The sequence below is a fragment of the Mytilus edulis genome, chromosome 13 (assembly GCF_963676685.1).
Source record: "Mytilus edulis chromosome 13, xbMytEdul2.2, whole genome shotgun sequence".
In the NCBI taxonomy this organism is placed as follows: domain Eukaryota; kingdom Metazoa; phylum Mollusca; class Bivalvia; order Mytilida; family Mytilidae; genus Mytilus; species Mytilus edulis.
The window spans coordinates 8,942,327-8,965,568 of NC_092356.1; the positions used below are offsets into that span (position 1 = coordinate 8,942,327).

At 31.4% G+C, this 23,242-nt stretch overlaps 1 protein-coding gene across 8 annotated transcripts in view; it reads right to left on the bottom strand.

Annotated features, from left to right (window-relative positions):
• The window catches only part of LOC139501892 (lisH domain-containing protein ARMC9-like), a 38,679-nt gene that overhangs the window by 5,966 nt on the left and 9,471 nt on the right, over positions 1-23,242 (bottom strand). For all 8 annotated transcript variants that reach the window (XR_011658682.1, XR_011658684.1, XR_011658685.1 and 5 more), the window contains exons 9-19: positions 21,641-21,715; positions 20,623-20,747; positions 15,512-15,626; positions 14,800-14,895; positions 12,977-13,067; positions 12,402-12,525; positions 11,711-12,146; positions 8,963-9,100; positions 1,878-1,966; positions 1,036-1,148; positions 433-517 (exon numbers count right to left, since the gene is read on the bottom strand). Coding sequence is in view for 2 of the 8 variants with exons in the window: in XM_071291168.1 (XP_071147269.1) it covers positions 433-517; positions 1,036-1,148; positions 1,878-1,966; positions 8,963-9,100; positions 11,711-12,146; positions 12,402-12,525; positions 12,977-13,067; positions 14,800-14,895; positions 15,512-15,626; positions 20,623-20,747; positions 21,641-21,715 (1,487 nt within the window). In the remaining 6 variants the exon portion in view is untranslated. The remainder of the gene's footprint in view (positions 1-432; positions 518-1,035; positions 1,149-1,877; positions 1,967-8,962; positions 9,101-11,710; positions 12,147-12,401; positions 12,526-12,976; positions 13,068-14,799; positions 14,896-15,511; positions 15,627-20,622; positions 20,748-21,640; positions 21,716-23,242) is intronic.

A 23,242-nucleotide genomic window follows, 5' to 3' on the forward strand; every position in this document is an offset into this window, starting at 1 on the left:
CTTTAACTTGGAGCGGGACAGACGGACGAACGAACTAACAAACAAACAGACTCACAGACCAGAAAACCTAATGCTCATAAATGGGGCAGAAAAAACACCAACTGGAAAATCTTGTATAAGACTGATTTAAAAATTCATTATGGATGTCTCTACACTTAACTTAAAATATTTGTAATGATTTCTCCCAGATAATTCTCTAAATACCTGGATGACACTTAGTACCATTAATATAATAGAATTCGCCTTTTCAGAATCTAAAGGTCTATGGGTAATCTCATTGTTCATACACCAAAATAAATATAACTTTAAGCCATTGGTTGAATTTCTATAGATTATCATGTTTTAAACCAATCACAAGGTTTTGGTGTATGCTTTTGGAAATATTACCCAGAATGCATTAGATTCTAAAACGGTGAATTGCAATGAACTTACTCTGCAATACTTGGTGCTTTCAAAGAACTTTTACTTCCTGTTGACCTTTGACTGCTCTTACTAGAAGGCCTGCCATCTTCTGTTCCTATAAATGTTCAAAAGTTTATCAGTCATATACATTAAATGACTCTGTAATACTCAAGGCTAAAATATTGTCTTTTAAATATATGCAATTGCATTTATACTGTAAAATACCAAACTAACTCTAGCTTTTTTAGACCATGTAATATAAGCCCATTGTGAAAAATCAAGCAATTGATATGACCCTAACCATAGGAGGAAGTTACAAAAAGATGAAGAAGAGATTGTCTACAAATATAGTGTATAGTGTGGACAGTGTATTACTTGATCCTTCATTTTCATACGTCTTCCTTATTCATTTCGTCAAATTTTATGCAGAAAATAGCAAGAAGTGGTATGATTTATAATGTAAAAAAAATTGGTTCAAGAAGAAATGCAATACAAAATAGCTGTGCTCTGATACCTAATGTCATATCATATTAAATTAAACCTAGTACCTAATTCATTAATTACTATGAGCATGCTCATATATTACTAAGTAATACTTCTTGGTAGAAAACCAGAAATTTAAGTAAATCTTACTAGCTGTGTCTCTTTGACTATCTTGTGTATTTGGTCGACTTCCACTTCTTGTTGGTGGTCTCATAACACTGCTCTGAGATGGAGGTCGACTGGTCACCACAGGGGTCATTGGCCTAAATAGTATATATTAACAATAACAAATGGAACTCAATAAGAGATAAAAAAAAAAAAGTGATTAATTTTACAAAAAAGAACAAGAAACAAAAATCTAATTTGGTAAGTTGCATTCTGCTATGAAATAAACCCATATTCAGACAAAAAAGGGGCACCTGAATTTAATCATATTATCAAACACAATATCCTGAATAGCCATGAATGCAAAATTCAACTTATGATGGCTACTAACAAAATGGCAAAAACAAGTCTTTTAAAAATTGTATGCAAGTTTCTCATAAGGATGAAAATCATTGTCTTTCAGCTATGATTTTATCAGCTTTAAATCTAGTAACTGCTTTAAATTTCAGTTATACCATACATGAAATGGCGGAGACTTTTAGTGTCCTACAAAAAGACTGATACCATAGTTTGTATGTGAAGTTGAATAAGAAGAGGAAGACACCAGATAAAACAATAAATCTTCTACTGTAAACCAACTTATAACGGATATTTTATTTCACGTTTTAAGATTTGAAGTCCACTTCGCGGCTATTTAAATTCGCGATTTTCTTATCTACTTGATGTAGTTTGATAAGTGAATATCCTAGATATACATATTCAGGACGATTTATATTCTCGTTATTTTTTCTACTAGCGAAGGTGGCAAAAATAAATTGCTCGCGAAAAAAGGTTGGTTTACAGTATAAATAGGAAATGTTGATTAAATTAGATGTTAATATACTAACTGTGTTCCTGATGGCTGATTCTCAGCTCTTCTTTGACTAGGTGTGACAGGTCTTTGTAATAACTCATTGGCCATAACTAAATCTGTATGCTAAAACAAAGTATAAATAGTCAAATAAGTGAGAGAAAAATTTGTAAGGGTTCCGCGGAACCCAGTGTCTTGCCTACTTTTGCTGTAATCACAGGCTCATCAAAATTGAGGGAAAAAATTCAATAAAAGTATTCCTCTTGATACTATCTTTTGATTGTAAGAAGCTTCTGTCCAAGTTTGGTAAAAATCCAGGATATTTTATGAATCTAATAAATGTTTTTAAAACTTTAACTGCAGACTGTATGTAATGTTAACATGTTAACTGGAAAGAATAAGTAAGTCCATTTATAAGTAAAATACAGAAAAACAGGTTCAAAATGTTTACAAAATTTCTTTCTAGATACTAGCTTTTGATCATAAACAAGGTTCTGTCCAAGTTTGGTACAAATCCAGGGTTGTTTGAGAAAGTTTTTAAAACTTTAAAAACTTTTAAAACTTTAACAACATAGCGAATGATATGTTTCCTGGAAGAAAAAGTAAGCCCATTTAAAAGTAAAATACTGAAGAAAAAAACGGTATTTTTTTTTACTAAATTTACTTCTGGATACTGTCTATTGATCATAATTTAGGTTCTGTCAAAGTTTGGTACGTACAAATCCAGGATAGTCGAAGAAAGATATTACAATTTCAAAAACTTAAACCACAGAGTAGGATCGCTATGCCTCGCTTTTATCGACAAAGTCAAAGGCTACACAAAAAGGAGTAGTAAATGTGAAAAAAATTACTTTCACAATCCTAACACTTTCCTAAGGGAAGTGTATTAGCTGTATAGAACTAATGGATTTCAAAAATATACTGACACAAAGGATGTCACAAGTCAAAAAATATTAAATAATAATACTAATTCTTCTGAAGGATTTTAAACTATCAAAATAAAAGCACAGCATTTTAAACTCAAAGAACATTTTTTTATATAAATTCAATATCATGTAAGAAACAAAAATTTATTTCCAACAAACCAACCTTTTAATGACCCTCAAACTGCAACCCTAGAATAAAGCCTACTTGATGAAGGTTATTTTAGAATTGTGTTTTATACTTGTTTTATAATTGTAGAGAGTCTTATAACAACAACACTTTAGGTACTGCTGCAGAAATTTATTGATCGACATGTTTCGGTGCCTAATAATTGTATAATATACTACTAAAAAACATAATTCTAATTCTAATATGACGTGCTTCTTTCGCTTTGTAAACAACACCGTGTGAAAATTCTCGATATATATATACTTAGCGCAGACTCAGAGATATACATAATAATGGATGTTACAATATACCTCCCATGTAAATCCACATGTATTTGAACCTACTTTGCAAACGCTTTGCCAATTTTATTGTATTAGAAATTGTAATAAAACAAAAAGACAAAAGAACTTTTATTCTTATTCGGATGCATAATAAAAAGAATTATTACATTGGTTGCAATGAATTACATTGATTTCCCAGTTAGATAAAAACCGATAATTTCACATGTGAAATAAACGTGGTTATTTCACTCTCTGACGTCATACAACAATAGGCGTTGTCAAGACGTCGATAACGTCGGATCAAAACAAATTGTCAATGCGTAGGAAAAAGATATAGTTCCTTACATTTTCTAAATTAATTTCATAAAAAAAGGCATTTGCCAATGTAATAAAAAGAATAACTAATCGCCGTATTTGAATATCAAAAATAAGACAACTTGTGACCGAACGCCGCTATGGATTAAACTCGTGCTGCGCACTCGTTTAATCCATGCGTCGTTCGGTCACGCGTTGTCTTATTTTTTATATTCAAATACGGCGATTAGTTATACTATAATTAATATGCTGCAACTAGTTGTGTTTATTTCCTAAATATAGTAACACAGCTATATTTTGTGCAATGTCAATTTCATCATGGAACACTTTCTCCACAATCAGGGGTTCATTAAGGGATGGAAATAAGTTTGATATTTATGTTACGATTTTATGTCACAAAAATATAAAACTATTTTGTAACCATCGAAGTTCATATAATATTGTATTAAAATGGAATTCTGAGGTAGGTTTTATTTTCTTTTCTTTTCTATTGCATTATTTGCATTTTAACTGATTTCAGCAAGTCAACATTGCAACTCCTTCGTTACGAAATGTCAATTTTGGATTTAACAGTAGCTTACGAGAAAACATGTAAATTAGAAATTGCAAATATTGGGTTTGAGAATTAAACATATTTTTTTCAAGTGGTTATTAACGAACTAATTTAAAACAATGCAAGCTAAAGATTTATGAGAATATTTGAGCTTTATCTAACAAGGAGTAAAAAAGAACAGCTACACACACGGCATAACCCACCCTCGCTTCAGTATTTGAATGGACTTATTTGTCCTATTAGAATCGAAATAATTCATGGAAGCCATAGATTTGTTGGAAATTTACACATGGCCTGGGCCGTGATATTCGTTAATTTTATCCCTCGCTAACGCTCAGGATAAAATTCGAATATCACGGCCCAGGCCATGTGTAAATTTCCAACAAATCTATGGCTTCCATGAATTATTTCTTAAATATATAAATATGAAAACAAGAATTTGTGTCCATAGGAAATCATGCTGTAATCTGAATTACATTCAAATGTTCAGTAGAATGACTCTGAGTCTGAACCCTAAATTGACCTAATGGGCCAATGAAGGGACACTGATGGGAAAACATAATGGCCATCTACTATCATAGACAGAGCCAAATTAACACATTACCCAATTTCCTTAATTTCTATATACAGGATTATTGCAGATATGGAACAAGCTGGTGCAAACACATTTGTCAACAACCTATAGCGGGTTATTTTAACCAGGTGTAAATTTTTGCTTTTTTGGCAGATAGAACAAAAGTGCCAAAATTAATTCCGCCAATTTAAAAGTGCACATGTAAAGGTATTAATTAAAGTTTTGAATCTGCCAAAATAATAACAGCCAAAATATTTTGTATACCTAATTCAATGTAAGTCGCAAAATTTGTACACCTGCGAAATGCTAAATGCTATTAATTTTCTTGTGTCTTATTGATCCTGTTTGGTTGTTCGTCTTTATAAACCATTAGTTTTACCTTTTTCTTGTGTCTGGTTGGTCCTGTTTATTGTTTTATAAACCATTAGTTTTACCTTCTTCTTGTGTCTGGTTGGTCCTGTTTATTGTTTTATAAACCATTAGTTTTACCTTCTTCTTGTGTCTGGTTGGTCCTGTTTATTGTTTTATAAACCATTAGTTTTACCTTCTTCTTGTGTCTGGTTGGTCCTGTTTATTGTTTTATAAACCATTAGTTTTACCTTTTTCTTGTGTCTGGTTGGTCCTGTTTATTGTTTTATAAACCATTAGTTTTACCTTTTTCTTGTGTCTGGTTGGTCCTGTTTATTGTTTTATAAACCATTAGTTTTACCTTTTTCTTGTGTCTGGTTGGTCCTGTTTATTGTTTTATAAACCATTAGTTTTACCTTTTTCTTGTGTCTGGTTGGTCCTGTTTATTGTTTTATAAACTATTAGTTTTACCTTTTTCTTGTGTCTGGTTGGTCCTGTTTATTGTTTTATAAACCATTAGTTTTACCTTCTTCTTGTGTCTGGTTGGTCCTGTTTATTGTTTTATAAACCATTAGTTTTACCTTCTTCTTGTGTCTGGTTGGTCCTGTTTATTGTTTTATAAACCATTAGTTTTACCTTTTTCTTGTGTCTGGTTGGTCCTGTTTATTGTTTTATAAATCATTAGTTTTACCTTTTTCTTGTGTCTGGTTGGTCCTGTTTATTGTTTTATAAACCATTAGTTTTACCTTCTTCTTGTGTCTGGTTGGTCCTGTTTATTGTTTTATAAACCATTAGTTTTACCTTTTTCTTGTGTCTGGTTGGTCCTGTTTATTGTTTTATAAACCATTAGTTTTACCTTTTTCTTGTGTCTGGTTGGTCCTGTTTATTGTTTTATAAACCATTAGTTTTACCTTTTTCTTGTGTCTGGTTGGTCCTGTTTATTGTTTTATAAACCATTAGTTTTACCTTCTTCTTGTGTCTGGTTGGTCCTGTTTATTGTTTTATAAACCATTAGTTTTACCTTCTTCTTGTGTCTGGTTGGTCCTGTTTATTGTTTTATAAACCATTAGTTTTACCTTTTTCTTGTGTCTGGTTGGTCCTGTTTATTGTTTTATAAACCATTAGTTTTACCTTCTTCTTGTGTCTGGTTGGTCCTGTTTATTGTTTTATAAACCATTAGTTTTACCTTTTTCTTGTGTCTGGTTGGTCCTGTTTATTGTGTCTGGTTGGTCCTGTTTATTGTTTTATAAACCATTAGTTTTACCTTCTTCTTGTGTCTGGTTGGTCCTGTTTATTGTTTTATAAACCATTAGTTTTACCTTCTTCTTGTGTCTGGTTGGTCCTGTTTATTGTTTTATAAACCATTAGTTTTACCTTTTTCTTGTGTCTGGTTGGTCCTGTTTATTGTTTTATAAACCATTAGTTTTACCTTTTTCTTGTGTCTGGTTGGTCCTGTTTATTGTTTTATAAACCATTAGTTTTACCTTTTTCTTGTGTCTGGTTGGTCCTGTTTATTGTTTTATAAACTATTAGTTTTACCTTTTTCTTGTGTCTGGTTGGTCCTGTTTATTGTTTTATAAACCATTAGTTTTACCTTCTTCTTGTGTCTGGTTGGTCCTGTTTATTGTTTTATAAACCATTAGTTTTACCTTTTTCTTGTGTCTGGTTGGTCCTGTTTATTGTTTTATAAACCATTAGTTTTACCTTTTTCTTGTGTCTGGTTGGTCCTGTTTATTGTTTTATAAACCATTAGTTTTACCTTTTTCTTGTGTCTGGTTGGTCCTGTTTATTGTTTTATAAACCATTAGTTTGACCTTTTTCTTGTGTCTGGTTGGTCCTGTTTATTGTTTTATAAACTATTAGTTTTACCTTTTTCTTGTGTCTGGTTGGTCCTGTTTATTGTTTTATAAACCATTAGTTTTACCTTCTTCTTGTGTCTGGTTGGTCCTGTTTATTGTTTTATAAACCATTAGTTTTACCTTCTTCTTGTGTCTGGTTGGTCCTGTTTATTGTTTTATAAACTATTAGTTTTACCTTTTTCTTGTGTCTGGTTGGTCCTGTTTATTGTTTTATAAACCATTAGTTTTACCTTCTTCTTGTGTCTGGTTGGTCCTGTTTATTGTTTTATAAACCATTAGTTTTACCTTCTTCTTGTGTCTGGTTGGTCCTGTTTATTGTTTTATAAACCATTAGTTTTACCTTCTTCTTGTGTCTGGTTGGTCCTGTTTATTGTTTTATAAACCATTAGTTTTACCTTCTTCTTGTGTCTGGTTGGTCCTGTTTATTGTTTTATAAACCATTAGTTTTACCTTCTTCTTGTGTCTGGTTGGTCCTGTTTATTGTTTTATAAACTATTAGTTTTACCTTTTTCTTGTGTCTGGTTGGTCCTGTTTATTGTTTTATAAACCATTAGTTTTACCTTCTTCTTGTGTCTGGTTGGTCCTGTTTATTGTTTTATAAACCATTAGTTTTACCTTCTTCTTGTGTCTGGTTGGTCCTGTTTATTGTTTTATAAACCATTAGTTTTACCTTTTTCTTGTGTCTGGTTGGTCCTGTTTATTGTTTTATAAACCATTAGTTTTACCTTCTTCTTGTGTCTGGTTGGTCCTGTTTATTGTTTTATAAACCATTAGTTTTACCTTCTTCTTGTGTCTGGTTGGTCCTGTTTATTGTTTTATAAACCATTAGTTTTACCTTCTTCTTGTGTCTGGTTGGTCCTGTTTATTGTTTTATAAACCATTAGTTTTACCTTTTTCTTGTGTCTGGTTGGTCCTGTTTATTGTTTTATAAACCATTAGTTTTACCTTCTTCTTGTGTCTGGTTGGTCCTGTTTATTGTTTTATAAACCATTAGTTTTACCTTCTTCTTGTGTCTGGTTGGTCCTGTTTATTGTTTTATAAACCATTAGTTTTACCTTTTTCTTGTGTCTGGTTGGTCCTGTTTATTGTTTTATAAACCATTAGTTTTACCTTTTTCTTGTGTCTGGTTGGTCCTGTTTATTGTTTTATAAACCATTAGTTTTACCTTCTTCTTGTGTCTGGTTGGTCCTGTTTATTGTTTTATAAACCATTAGTTTTACCTTCTTCTTGTGTCTGGTTGGTCCTGTTTATTGTTTTATAAACCATTAGTTTTACCTTTTTCTTGTGTCTGGTTGGTCCTGTTTATTGTTTTATAAACCATTAGTTTTACCTTCTTCTTGTGTCTGGTTGGTCCTGTTTATTGTTTTATAAACCATTAGTTTTACCTTTTTCTTGTGTCTGGTTGGTCCTGTTTATTGTTTTATAAACCATTAGTTTTACCTTTTTCTTGTGTCTGGTTGGTCCTGTTTATTGTTTTATAAACCATTAGTTTTACCTTCTTCTTGTGTCTGGTTGGTCCTGTTTATTGTTTTATAAACCATTAGTTTTACCTTCTTCTTGTGTCTGGTTGGTCCTGTTTATTGTTTTATAAACCATTAGTTTTACCTTCTTCTTGTGTCTGGTTGGTCCTGTTTATTGTTTTATAAACCATTAGTTTTACCTTCTTCTTGTGTCTGGTTGGTCCTGTTTATTGTTTTATAAACCATTAGTTTTACCTTCTTCTTGTGTCTGGTTGGTCCTGTTTATTGTTTTATAAACCATTAGTTTTACCTTCTTCTTGTGTCTGGTTGGTCCTGTTTATTGTTTTATAAACCATTAGTTTTACCTTCTTCTTGTGTCTGGTTGGTCCTGTTTATTGTTTTATAAACCATTAGTTTTACCTTCTTCTTGTGTCTGGTTGGTCCTGTTTATTGTTTTATAAACCATTAGTTTTACCTTTTTCTTGTGTCTGGTTGGTCCTGTTTATTGTTTTATAAACCATTAGTTTTACCTTTTTCTTGTGTCTGGTTGGTCCTGTTTATTGTTTTATAAACCATTAGTTTTACCTTCTTCTTGTGTCTGGTTGGTCCTGTTTATTGTTTTATAAACTATTAGTTTTACCTTTTTCTTGTGTCTGACTGGCCCTGTTTTTGTTGCTAGATATTCTGTGGTCAGTAGTTTTTCTCCGGACATTTCGTTATCTTCAGGTTTAAATGATTCATCTTTGTCTATGTCCAGTTCCATGGCATCTTGATCTTCCTATAAATGATTAAATGTCAAATAATATAGAATAGAATAGAATAGAATATCTTTTATTTCCATAAGAGGTACCCTCAAGGGGCATAGTGCATATACATTCATGACAATATATAGTTACAAACAATTACAAATACAATAAAGCAAAACAACAAAACAGTATGCTTTAAAAAGTTAGACATTTTAAATATTACTTACAGTATCCCAGTGTTATATTATAAATGTTTACTCAAGGCAGGTGTTTTGATAAGAAATAGCCAAGTTGTTTTAAAATATTAATAGACTCACAGTTTAATAGCCAAATATATATATATATATATATATATATATATACAACTTATATATACAACAAATATATATATATATATATATATACAACTCGTCTAAACATCAACCCAACAATGTTAGATCTGTAAATTTGCTTTCGCAAATTTTTGGTTCTTCCCTCGCCGGGATTCGAACCCATGCTACTGTGATATCGTGACACCAAATCGCCTGCACTGCAGCCGTCCCGCTAGACCACACGACCACCTGGGCTCTCAAAAAAAGAGCTTTCGGTGGGCATGTGTTACCTTTCCACGTCAGTTTTAATCTAGCGGCGTACTACAGTACATGATATATAAGGCATGAAGATGTTATTGTTACAGATCAGCTAAATTATCTATAGTAAAGGATCCTACAAATTAATGTAAGATACAGTCACAGAAAATAATTATATTCATAAGTACGTCTGAGTCAGTGACAACCCTACAACAGATGTATCCATCGGATCGCCATCAATGATGGTGATACATGGCTGTGTACATAATGTATATACAACTCGTCTAAACATCAACCCAACAATGTTAGATCTGTAAATTTGCTTTCGCAAATTTTTGGTTCTTCCCTCGCCGGGATTCGAACCCATGCTACTGTGATATCGTGACACCAAATCGCCTGCACTGCAGCCGTCCCGCTAGACCACACGACCACCTGGGCTCTCAAAAAAAGAGCTTTCGGTGGGCATGTGTTACCTTTCCACGTCAGTTTTAATCTAGCGGCGTACTACAGTACATGATATATAAGGCATGAAGATGTTATTGTTACAGATCAGCTAAATTATCTATAGTAAAGGATCCTACAAATTAATGTAATATACAGTCACAGAAAATAATTATATTTATAAGTACGTCTGAGTCAGTGACAACTCTACAACAGATGTATCCATCGGATCGCCATCAATGATGGTGATACATGGCTGTGTACATAATGTATATACAACTCGTCTAAACATCAACCCAACAATGTTAGATCTGTAAATTTGCTTTCGCAAATTTTTGGTTCTTCCCTCGCCGGGATTCGAACCCATGCTACTGTGATATCGTGACACCAAATCGCCTGCACTGCAGCCGTCCCGCTAGACCACACGACCACCTGGGCTCTAAAAAAAAGAGCTTTCGCTGGCCGTGTGTTACCTTTCCTCGTCAGTTTTAATCTAGCGGCGTACTACAGTACATGATATATAAGGCATGAAGATGTTATTGTTACAGATCAGCTAAATTATCTATAGTAAAGGATCCTACAAATTAATGTAATATACAGTCACAGAAAATATAACATATCAAGATTCAATCTGAAAGTCAGTGGTGTTATGTATATTAAGAAATAGCAATGTTTGTATGTGTCAGTAAGAGATCTAGGGCATCCTAAAAACACAATAATTTTAGATTCAAACATTGAAAAGCAGCCCAGATATTCAACAAAGAACAACTGTATCATCATATGTGTGCAGCTTTAAGGTGGTACCTAACACTACAGGGAGATAACTCTGTAAAGTCAGCTAAACGTTTTAATTACATTGTGTTGTAAAAGGAACATTAAGCTTCTCAATGATCAAAATTGGTGTTTGTCAAATTGCTATTTAACCAGTGTATTTTATACTGACAAAACGGTTGGTTCAAAAAATTTTAGATTTTAATATTTTTATTAAAGTCTCAAAGTAAATACTTTGACAAAATTTTATGAAAATTAAACGAGCCAAATTAATTTTAGTGAAAGTGTTGGGTACCACCTTAAATTGTAAAGTTGAGACAAGTTTTGCAAGAAATCTTATATTTTGTTTTGTCTTTGGGTTGCTGTCCCATTAACATACACCACATATCATTTACACAAAAGATCTGCCATAAACTCACATTATTTAAATATAAACCACTACAACAATACATAAACAATTTCTGACAAGGTCACTGACTTAGAACAGGTATATCAATATGTATTTAGATTGAAATTATTTTAAACCATGGCCAACCCCTACCTCTTTATATATTAATGGAATAGCAAACAGCATGTAGACAACAGCAACAGCAATAACAGAAATAAAATAAAGCAGAATTTCTTTTTCTGAAATGTAAACATGTAATTGCCACATGCTGTATTTTATACATTTCACTTGTGGTCTTTTATAAAAGGAACTTCAGACAGAAAGTAAAGTAAATACACTTTCATTTTCTATTCTCACGTGAAAAAAATCTGAGAGATAAATATTCAAAGGTGTATTGCTCATTATCACTAAAACAAACCAGAAAAAGCATCCTGAAAATAACACTGCTGATAAAACTTTGACCTTGACCATACCTCTTCTTCTTCCTCTTCCTCGTCATCAGAGTCGTATTCATCCACGGTCTCTATTGAGTTCAGCTGCTTGATTATAAATTCTATTTGTCTATTCATATCAGGCTGATCCTCTTTAATAAAACAGCGGAGAATTTCTTCCATACCCATTGCCTTAGCTTCATCTCTGATGGACGGGACAGCTAAAATGCTGTATAAGGCACCATTCACATAGGGACGGATTTCTTGATTTTCATGCCCTAGTAAATCACTTAGGACTTTCAAAGTCTGGTCAGCGTTTTGGACGCAGCGTTTTTTTCCTGATGTTCTGAGACAGAGATTCATTAACAAAGCTACAGAGTATTCCAGTGTGTAGTCGGATAAAGAATCGTTGTCTTCTAGAACCTTGACCAGCCATTCTATCAAACCTGCTTCTATCATGGCTGTCTGTAAGTTTCTCCTATAATGTCAAAATAAAATAACTCATGGTGAGCGAGGTATACCGTAAGATCCTTTGCATCATAAAAATTACATCAAATGTATCGGTTTCTTTTTATTTTTTTTGTAGATTTGTAGCAAGATTATGAATTTAAAAAAAACATTGCATACAAAGTCTGTAGACATAGAGTTTAAAATGTCTGTTTGAATTATAATCATGTCATCTTCAACAATTAAAATCAAATACAAATATTGAATTTACAAGACTTTCTCCTACCTTAAAGAGAGTTTCTGTAAAGCTCCAAGTACCATTTCTCTTGTAACTGACTCCTTTTCTTCACCTCGTAAATTATCTAACAAAGTTTTAAATAAATCTTGGTTCTGGGCAAGATAGGTTCTACCTAAATCATTGAAAAGAAAAATACAAGTTAAAGCCATACCATTCCTCAAAACATCTGGTAAATAATCTAATTCTGTAGGTCATATTTGTGAAAAGGGAAAAATATAATAGCTTGTTATTAAAACTCAAGACTTTTCAGTGCAAAGAATTCCACCATGGACAGTTTGGGCAAATTAAAATCTTATAATTGACAATCAAAAATGCTGTCATTATGTAAATGTGATTAGATATCTACAGAACAAATATTATTTCTAGTTTATCCTGCACAATGACGATCGGTAAGATGCTTGATGAACTTTTATAGTGCATGGATGCAGGCGATCCCCTCTATCTGGTAAATGACGTCCTAAAGGGTGGGAATAATTGACAAGTTTTTTCTTTTCCTTTGAAGGACATAACTCTAAAGTGGTCTATTGTTGTTTACAATAGCTATATACAATAGACCACATTACCTGCACAAAGAGAAGCAAAAGCATTAAATAATCTCGCTGCTCCTTCTTTTACCAGTTCATCACTAGAGGTCAATAAGGCAAGCACTGCATCCTATAAATATAACATAATAAGTTGTACAGAAAGCAAATAAACATCAATAACTTAATTACAAATTTTGTCTTACTGTAATTTATTATTATTTTGTCTTACTGTAATTTATTATTATTTGTGGGATACCAATCTATGTGGATTTCTCGATAGAGGTGAACCATGAATTTAAATCTTCAACAAAATGCACATTTTTTATAGGCTTGTACTGTGGATTCATTATTATTTGATGGATACCAATTTTCGTGGGTTTCTTGGATACATGTGAACCATGAATTCAAATGTGACAAAATTTCTTTAGAATGTGTGTGCAGAGATTGGCAAAACCACGAAATCAAATACCAATGAAAATGCAAGTTTTCATCAATCCATGAAAATAAAAGAAGTTAAAACAAAAAATCAAATATCCATGATAAATAGAGATTCCACCACTGCAACAAGTGTGTTACAATATTTTTCCTACTAAAGATAATTAAATTTTAATATTAAAAGCACGAGGGCTTGCTGAGCTTTTTAAATGAGTAAAATTTAACTGCTAAGAGTGGAGAAATATTGTAATATACCAGTTATAGTGTAGGAATCCGTTTCTCTAATGATTTTAATCCTTCCTTTTCAAACATTTGCAGAAATTTGTGTTCTTTTTATCTGACGTCATTAGACATAGTCACCTTTTTTCATGACATCAGAATAAGAAATTTCAGAAGAAACCAAGCAAATTTAACGTCATAATTAAATTTGGACCAATCATTTGCTGAGAACAGGAATTTCACTAGTGAGGAGTGAAATTTGTCTCACACCAATCAGGAATTGTGAAAATAGCACAAGAAGTAGAGAATACCATTTTTCTTAAATCTACAAACTTATGTCCCACCAAAATAAATAAAACCACAGTATTATGGGAAGCTTCATGTTTGCAATAATGTATTGAACATACTTTCTTTACAACTTGTTGGCCACTTTTTTTTTTTATCTGTGTTAGATATATGTTGGTTTTTTTTCATTAGTTGTTATGGACTTTGAACTAGCTGTCAGTAACTTTAAATACTCTCAGATCTGTACTTGCTTTGTGTTTTTGATCTATGTATAAGTACCCGTTCAATCTGTGTTTTTGTTAGATGTATTTCAATTTGTATCCATCAGATGAGTTAGCCTTTTTCAACTGATTTTTATAGTTTGTTCTAATGTTATACTGTTACACCACTGTCCCAGGTTAGGAGGAGGTTTCAGGGCTCACAAACATGTTAACCCTACCACATGTCATGGCCTTTTATAGCTGACCATACGTTATGGGTTTTCTCATTGTTGAAGGCTGTTCCCTATAATTGCTAGTATCCACTTCTTTTTGACTTTAGAGGACAGTTGTATCTTTGCAATCATACCACATCTCCCTTTTAATATTTCTGTATCTCCTTCTGTGTTTTGGGGTTGAAGTGTTACAATTTCTCCCCAACCCTGTGTGCCTAGCAGTTACAATACCCTCCAATCTTAATACTTACCCTGTGTGTTCCAGCCACAGAACAGCCAAGCAGGTCATTATCTCTGTAAGTAGTCATAGAAGAGTCTCTCTGTGTGGATTTTACTAGCAGTTACAATACCCTCCAACCTTAATACTTACCCTATGTGTCCCAGCCACAAAACAGCCTAGTAGGTCATTATCTCTGTAAGTAGTCATAGAAGAGTCTCTCTGTTGTGGATTTGACTAGCAGTTACAATACCCTCCCACCTTAATACTTACCCTATGAGTCCCAGCCACAGAACAGCCTAGTAGGTCATTATCTCTGTAAGTGGTCATAGAAGAGTCTCTCTGTTGTGGATTTGACTGTGTTAACCTCTACAAACAGGAAGATAGAAAATAAAAATGCATTCAGGAAAAAGAGTCTTATTAAATTGCTGTTTCTGGTAAAAAAGAATACTTGTCAGTTTTGACAAAACATATCTAGCTGGCAATATTTTCTCTGCAGTTAATCTAAAGGCAAATTGGGTCAATATCCCTAATGCGCCTCAAATTAAGGAACTCAAATATTGTGTGTAAACAAAAAATCTCTATGCAGTGTATTTGACATGTTTCTATTTTTAATTAGTGACTGAGCTTAACCATTTGTGTTAATTTGGAAAGTAGAGGACATAGAATAAATGTGTAAAAACTATGGAGCTATTTTAAAAATGTGTTTGAAGCATTAAATTTTGAAGGAATATTTTACCATGAGGAGCTGCACCAAAAAAAAGATTCGAGTATGCTAATTTACAGAAAAATAAAACTCACTTCGTACCCTGAAAATTTAACCACATATGTGAAAATGTCTCAGCTTCGAAACAAGCCATCGAATATCACTCAGTTAATGTGTATGCATCTATAAATATATCTACAAACGTAATATGTATCAGTAAATGTGTATGTATCTATAAATATATCTACAAACGTAATGTATCAGTAAATGTAACCATACCCATCTGATAGCCTGTAGAAGTAAAACCTTCCTTCTCACTTCAGCATTGGCCATTTCATATTTGATTTTTTCATAATCTAAGGCGGTATATGTCTCAGGTTCTTGTAAATTACTCCTACAACAAAATGCCTTGTTTTACATTAAACATTTATCTCCCTTGCATAAGGGTACATGAAGAATTATTCACCCCAAATATTCTGCATCTAAATGTTAATTAACTGCTAAATCTGAATGTTAACTGCAAAATAAACTATGTCCATTTGAAGGTTAAATGCAAAAACATGAATAAATATTTTCTTAATTTTACTTTGAATACTGTCCTTGGGATTATATAAACGCTTCTCATTAAGGTTCATAAAATTACATGATGGCTTGTCTAAAATAAACTTTAACCACAGACTAAACCTAAATGTTGATATAGCTACAATAATGTTAGATTGCTAGGTCTTCCCTTCACATCATTTAATACTGTGGATTCATTTATTTTCGTAGGTACAAATTTTCGTGGATTGAGGATAACTTGCATATTAGTGGATATTTATATTCGTGCTTTTTGCCAAGTCTGTATACATTATTTTAGAAAACTTGTATTTCCTTGAACATTCAAATTCGTGGCTCCCACAAAATCCACAAAAATTAGTATTCAATGAAAAATTAATGAATCCACATTAGTTTCTTAACAAAATGTCCCACGTTCAACATAAAGACAAAATGTCCCACGTTCAACATAAAGACAAAATGTCCCACATTCAACATAAAGCGAAATCGCAAGAGACCTATCTGGCCTAATGAAGACTGGAGTGGTCAAATATCTGTATCAGATCAAAATAGGCGTTAAAAAAAAGAAGAATATTGTGCAAAATCTGTTTCCGCCAAAAGATGTGTCATGTGTATGGAGTAAAAGTACAAATTAATAGCAAGATACTAATTTCAAAGAGAGAATAATTTAAATATAAACGACTAATTATATCAATTATTTCATTGTAAAAAAATTTGTGCTTTTATTTATGTAAATGTAACTTTGAAAGGTCAATATGGATTTATGAAATATGTGTAAAATGTGTGTGGAGGTAACAGAGACAATGGATATCATCTTCATCTTTGACTTGTCACATATATCAATAAAACATCATTTTTTAAGGTGGTACCTAACTCTACAGGGAGATAACTCTGTAAAATCAGCTAAACATTTTAATTACGTTGTGTTGTTAGGGGAATATTAAGCTTCTCAATGATCAAAATTAGTGTTTGCCAAACTGCTATATAACCAGTGTAATTTTTCTGATAAAACGGTTGGTTCAATTTTTTTGAAATTTTTATATTTTTGTCAAAGTGTCAAAGTTAATACTTTATCAAAATTTTATGAAAATTAGACGAGCCAAATTAATTTTAGTGAAGGTGCTAAATAATATTTATGTCCATGTATAACACAATGTATGTTAAACTTCAATATCTGCAATGTCATCTTAACATTTTTGTAAAAAAATATTATGACCAATAAAATTCCATTTCTTCAAAAAAATAAATAACATCAGATAATATATTTTTAAAGGTGTTAATGTTTCTTAATAGCATTGCAAAATTAATTTAATTTTGCAATTTGAGATAAATTTCAACCTAAAAAAATGCTTAATCTAAAATTGTTAATGAAAGAAAATTTATGTTTAATATACGTTAAAATTTCATCAAAAGAATTAGTTTTCTTTAAATCTAAAAATATAATTGAATCTGATAAAGATTATCACTGACTAAATGACATCCATCGTCTCTTAATGAAATCTTGGTTACTAAATATTACTCATGCAGAACTTACAACGCGCCAATTGATATGCGCAAGATTTGACTAACTGACATAGAATTCCTGTAAAATTAAGTAATTTGGATGTTTTTTAATGGTTTTTGTGACAAGCATATATATGTAGATAAGTATTACTGTAACAGTTCTCTAGATACTTAAATAGTAAGTACTCATAATAATATACTTTTAACTATAAAAAAAAATGTTCCTGAAGTTTAAAAGGGAAATAACCCATTATCCATTTTAAACTTTCTCCTTGTAAAATTTTGTATGAATGCTTCCGAAATCATTCTCTCTTTTGTTTTTGGTAGTACTTTAAGCTGACCATATGTTTTTATGAACCTATAGGACCCAGTTGGTGATAGTCCAATCTGAACTCATATAAAAGGGAGGGATTCATCATATTGAGTTACCTCCCATGGAAACTTTCTGCATCACATAATCCAATTCAACATATATTAGAAAAATTAGAAACTACATAATATTCGCAGAAAAAAATAATTGTCAGATACTTAATGAAAATGGATTTGTAAAATATTTGTTACATTAACAGACTTTTATAATGCTATATATTTTTTTTTAAATGTGAATAAAAAAGCGCACTTCTTTTTAAGGTTGTGTTTTTTTATTTTTTTATTACAGGATTTATTTCAAAGTCTCCTTCTAATAATAATAAAGAAATTTTAAAGGATCATTGTGATTTAGCTTGATTTTGAAAAATTTACAAATTGAAAAATGAATACTATACTTTTCAAAGACAAGGGATTCTTTGACAGTTAAATCATAGAATATTTACAATAATATGAGGCAGGCATTACCTGTGAAAGGGGACGAAGTCTGTATGAATTTTTTTTTTTAATTCAAACTTATTTTAATTTCAAAACGGAAATACCGTAACATTTCTGATTTTTGGTTCTGTTGTTAGGGATTTTAGTTGTGACGTTATTTAAGTTATGACGTCATATGCAATGTAAACAAAGAAATGCTATCATCAGGTAACAGGGTTTTTTTTCATATCAAGGAATTATTAAAAATGAAATTGGTATTGTGTTCCTTCCTATATTATACTAGACTGATAAATATATATTTTACTCAAAGTTTCATGCAGACAAGACCGGAAAAGCAGATTTCTGCGCAGATGCAGAAATTAAAAAAAAGTGAGAAAAAAGGTAACGATTTTGAGTTCATTAGTACAATGAAAAATTTTGGGAAATTTTCCCAATTTAAAAAAAATAATGTTTTATTGATTTTTCTGCTGTTATAGGGGACTTCATCCCCTTAATAATCCTTCTATACTGCTGAGTGCATGAAACTTGAGTAACACTTTTATCTGTGATCTTTGTATTAAACTGGTAGATATTAAAAGCAATCAAATAGTTTTATATAACTTCACTTTTTTGTTAATGACTCATTTCTCTTTCAATGATGATCTTTTTTTACTATTTTATCAAGGGCAAGGGAACAGACAATGGACAATTCAATAAAAAACAAGAATGTGTCCAAAGTACACGAATGCCCCACTCGCACTATCATTTTCCATGTTCAATGGACCGTGAAATTGGATAAAAAATATAATTAGGCATTAAAATTAGAAAGATAATATCATAAGGAACATGTGTATTAAGTTTCAAGTTGATTGGACTTCAACTTCATCAAAAACTACCTTGACCAAAAACTTTAACCTGAAACATGCACTTTCATTTTCTATGTTCAGTGGACCGTGAAATTGGGGTCAAAAGTTTAATTTGGCTTTAAAATTCATACATGTGAACCTCCCGACGGGAGTACAATAATCCCGTTTTCAGGGGTCTCCTCCCGTCCTCCCGTTTAGGAGAAAAAACTCCCGTGTATGAAATATTTCATGAATGAAAATTTTCAGCCGCCATATTTGATAATTTCTTACTACTGTACAGGTGTAAATGACACCTGTGTTAAATTTTACCTGTAAATCAAAGAAGAAGTGTAATTATATGGCTTCACTTGACAGCTTGGGTGTCAAACATACTGGTAATCAACGATGTTTACCTCTGGCTAACTGCCGTTGTGTTATAAAAAACTTTGTGTATTTGGTTACTTCCCTTTGATTTATCCTGTTTTAAGTTATTTTGCTTTTAAAAATGTAAATTGTAAAAAGACTATAAATGAATGATATTTTAATCAAATTATCAGAAAAGGATGGTTATTAAATAAATTTAAATGTTTTGGGACAAATAAAAAAATATAAATTTATAAATTATTTTAGCAATCTAGACTTCTTTTCAAGGATTAAATTGAAGTTTATATAGTAAGTCTCTCTACTAAATTGAGAAAAGAATTTACAATATGTACATTTTGTATTTAACACTGAATAAAAGCCTAGATAGCAAAACCTTGAGATAGGGAATTGTTTACTTTAGTATATAAGACTAAATTGATTTAGCTAAAGATAGCAAAACGTTTTACACTGTTTGAGACTTTTAAGTTTTATAGAAATATGACTCTCATAATGCTTAAAAACCATGCAATACTAATGTGAGTGTTTGTTATTTTTCTTATTAATTTATCATGTTGCATATATATACATGTAAGTACCTTTCTATACAAATCTATACAGATAAGATAAATAAATATAATGATTTATTTGCAAGCATTGAATACTCAATTATCAAAAACAAAACAAAACAAAACAAGAAAAAGATTCTTCTTAATATTTTATTTTCATTCAAATAGAAAGGCAATATAAAGGGTACTATAAACATATTACAATTTGATGGAAATTTGAAGAAAAACACCATTTCTACATCATACGGTTACATTTACGACAAAATTTATGTCGATAAAAAACCTCCTGATCTGAGTCCTAATCTCCTGACCAAAATTTCCAAATCTCCTGATCTGAGTTTCACAGTCCATCACATGTATGAAAATTAGAAAGATCATATCATAAGGAACATGTGTACTAAGTTTCAAGTTGATTGGACTTCAACTTCATCAAAAACTACCTTGACCAAAAACTTTAACCTGAAGCGGGACAGACGGACGAACGGACAGACAGACGCACAAACGGACGCACAGACCAGAAAACATAATGCCCCTCTACTATCGTAGGTGGGGCATAAAAACAACATTTATCATGATCATTATACAACCATTTCATTAAAACCAGCAATATATATAAATATGATCCTTTGCAATAACTGTGTAAAAGATTTGAAGGTTACAGGTATTATATTTTGTATAAACTTTTGATACTAAATATCACAGACTGAAAAAGAAAATTTACAAAAAGTTTAGACGAGGCCTTACCACAATAGCTGTAATAAAACAAACTTACATGGTTGGAGCCATTGACTGGCGAAGCATTTGACTAGCTGTACCAGGTCGTGTGAAATCCACAGAATTCTGCATATGTCCACTAAAGAGTCGAGAACAAATCTCTTGGAGATAATCAGGAGAAATCTGCAATGAAATTACGGGTATTTTTGCTTTTTAAAAAATGAATAAATGAAATTTACAATCTTTTCCTCTATATAATCTACAAAACAAAATCTTTAAAATTATATTTTATTCATCTTTATATACTTGTTTTCAAAATTCCAATAGGCAACATACTTCATATAATTGTATCAATAAACCAATTTTTTGAGACATTTCGGTCATTGGCCTTCTTCAATTCTTTATTTTACCTCACAACTACATGGCTGATATTACATTTGTATTTTTTTTTTAAATCATTTAAATTTATATAATCTTTATACGACAAAAGGCAAATTTTAGTATGCCAAATATAGTGTAATAAAAATATCTCTGTATATCTATCGATAAGATATATCAAGAAGAACATATGTCCTTAAGTACACCATACCCCTCTCACTATCATTTTTCATTTTTGGTGTATATGATGATATTGGAGTGAAAACAGTGATTTGGCATATAATTTTAAACCTTCACATCATAATGACAAGAATAATTTGATATGATCATAAATTCATGATGAACAACCTTTACAAAAACTTTTACCCGATACAGGACAGACAAACTGAATCTTGAAGTCTTATTTACCGGGTTTGTAATAACATGAGCAACACATCAGGTGCCACATGTGGAGCAGGATCTGCTTACCCTTCCGGAACACCTGAGATCACCCCCAGTTTTTGGTGAGGTTTGTGTTGCTTAGTCTTTAGTTTTCTATGTTGTGTCATGTGTACTATTATTTGTCTGTTTGTCTTTTTCTACTTAGCCATGGTGTGGTCAGTTTATTTTTGATTTATGAGTTTGACTGTCCCTCTGGTATCTTTTGCCCCTATTTTACTGTTCTTTTACTAGAGTATGATACATTTGGTTTGTCTTACTGGTTTTCCTTGGACTGTTGATTCCAAGGCTTCCACCAGATCTGCTGTTATCCCTATCAAATTGTGGTAGTCAGCCTGTAAGCATATAGAATTAGAAAAATTTAGAAATCTATTTTATTCATCTAATTGATAATTGCAACAGGAAGATAAAGAAAAAACAATAAAAAAATATTATTTTAAATCATTTTATCACTTCTAGTATTATTTCAATAAATCAAGAAATTAATGCAATATTATTATCAAAGTATGCATATGATATGATGAAAATTATAATTGATCATTAAAACTGAAATTTTCAATATCGGTACATGTAGTTATATCCTCCACTTTATTTGATAGATCGAATTGCTTTTCACACACCTTCATCATATATTATTTAATAAAATTTAATAGTTATGTAAAAAAAATCTAATTGCTTAAGCTAAAGCTTAAAAGTCACTAACTATCAATAACTCATCATCTGGTCTAAAGCATGCAGAAACATTGTTCCCTTTAAGTTCTAAGAACAATACTTTCTATAAAACATAATTGAATTTGCATTCTTATCATCAGCTCAGTTCCAAATCCTGCTTATTTCGGTTATTTGTTCCAACTGTTTGTCCCTTATATCCGGTACAATAGCCATTTCCCCTCATTTATACCCCTACATCCCACAACCCAAAAGTGTGTTTTATTTATTGATGATAAAGAGTTGATATCAGATGTTTGGCAGATTTGATTTATCCATAATTTGTCTATACTTATGACATTTAGAGGCATGCATGTACATGGGAGATTGTCCACTCACTGAAGCCAATTAATTAGGTCTACGTGCCTCTGGTGCATAACAACTGATTCATTGATGTTTATACCAAATCTCCTTTCAATCAGATTTATACACTTTGAGATAAAAGTTTTTTAATTCAAATTCATATCAGATGGCAATAATTGAATTGAACATTTCTTTTAGACTACATTCAGCTCTTTTTCTGACAAAATTATGTGAAATTCACATAGGCCTTGTTAAACAATTCATTACATTATTTCTTAATATAGCAATGTAGGAAAATAAACACTCAAGCTAATCTTACAAAGTCAGAAGCAACATTTTTTTTCTTGCAGTTTCAAAGAAATAATTAAAATGATCTAAATGCTATAAATAGAAATACCCATCTAAAAATAACATGTTAGGTAATTTCATCTATAAAATTGAAAAGTAAATTTAACTCTATAAAAATATAATTGAAATATAATGCACAAATTAAATTAAACAGGTAAACTGAATTAAGGAAAATTTAATGATTATTTATTGTTGTCAGAGAAATTACCTGTTTTCAATTTTGTAAAAACAAACAATTAATTATTTGGTATGGTTTTTCTCATTGTTGAGTGTGTAACCTTCCATATGTATGAGCCTCGGTCTACATAAAGATTGACAGAGGACTGACAACATTATCGACCAGCATATATTTAATTACGATACATAGATATCACTGCATTGACTGTGTGAATCTGATACAATATTTTTCCACTTGAGACAGTCAATTCTTCAAATTTAAAATGGGAGGCTCGCTGAGCCTTATGAATATTTCAAATTCAACAGTCCAGAGTTGATAAATATTG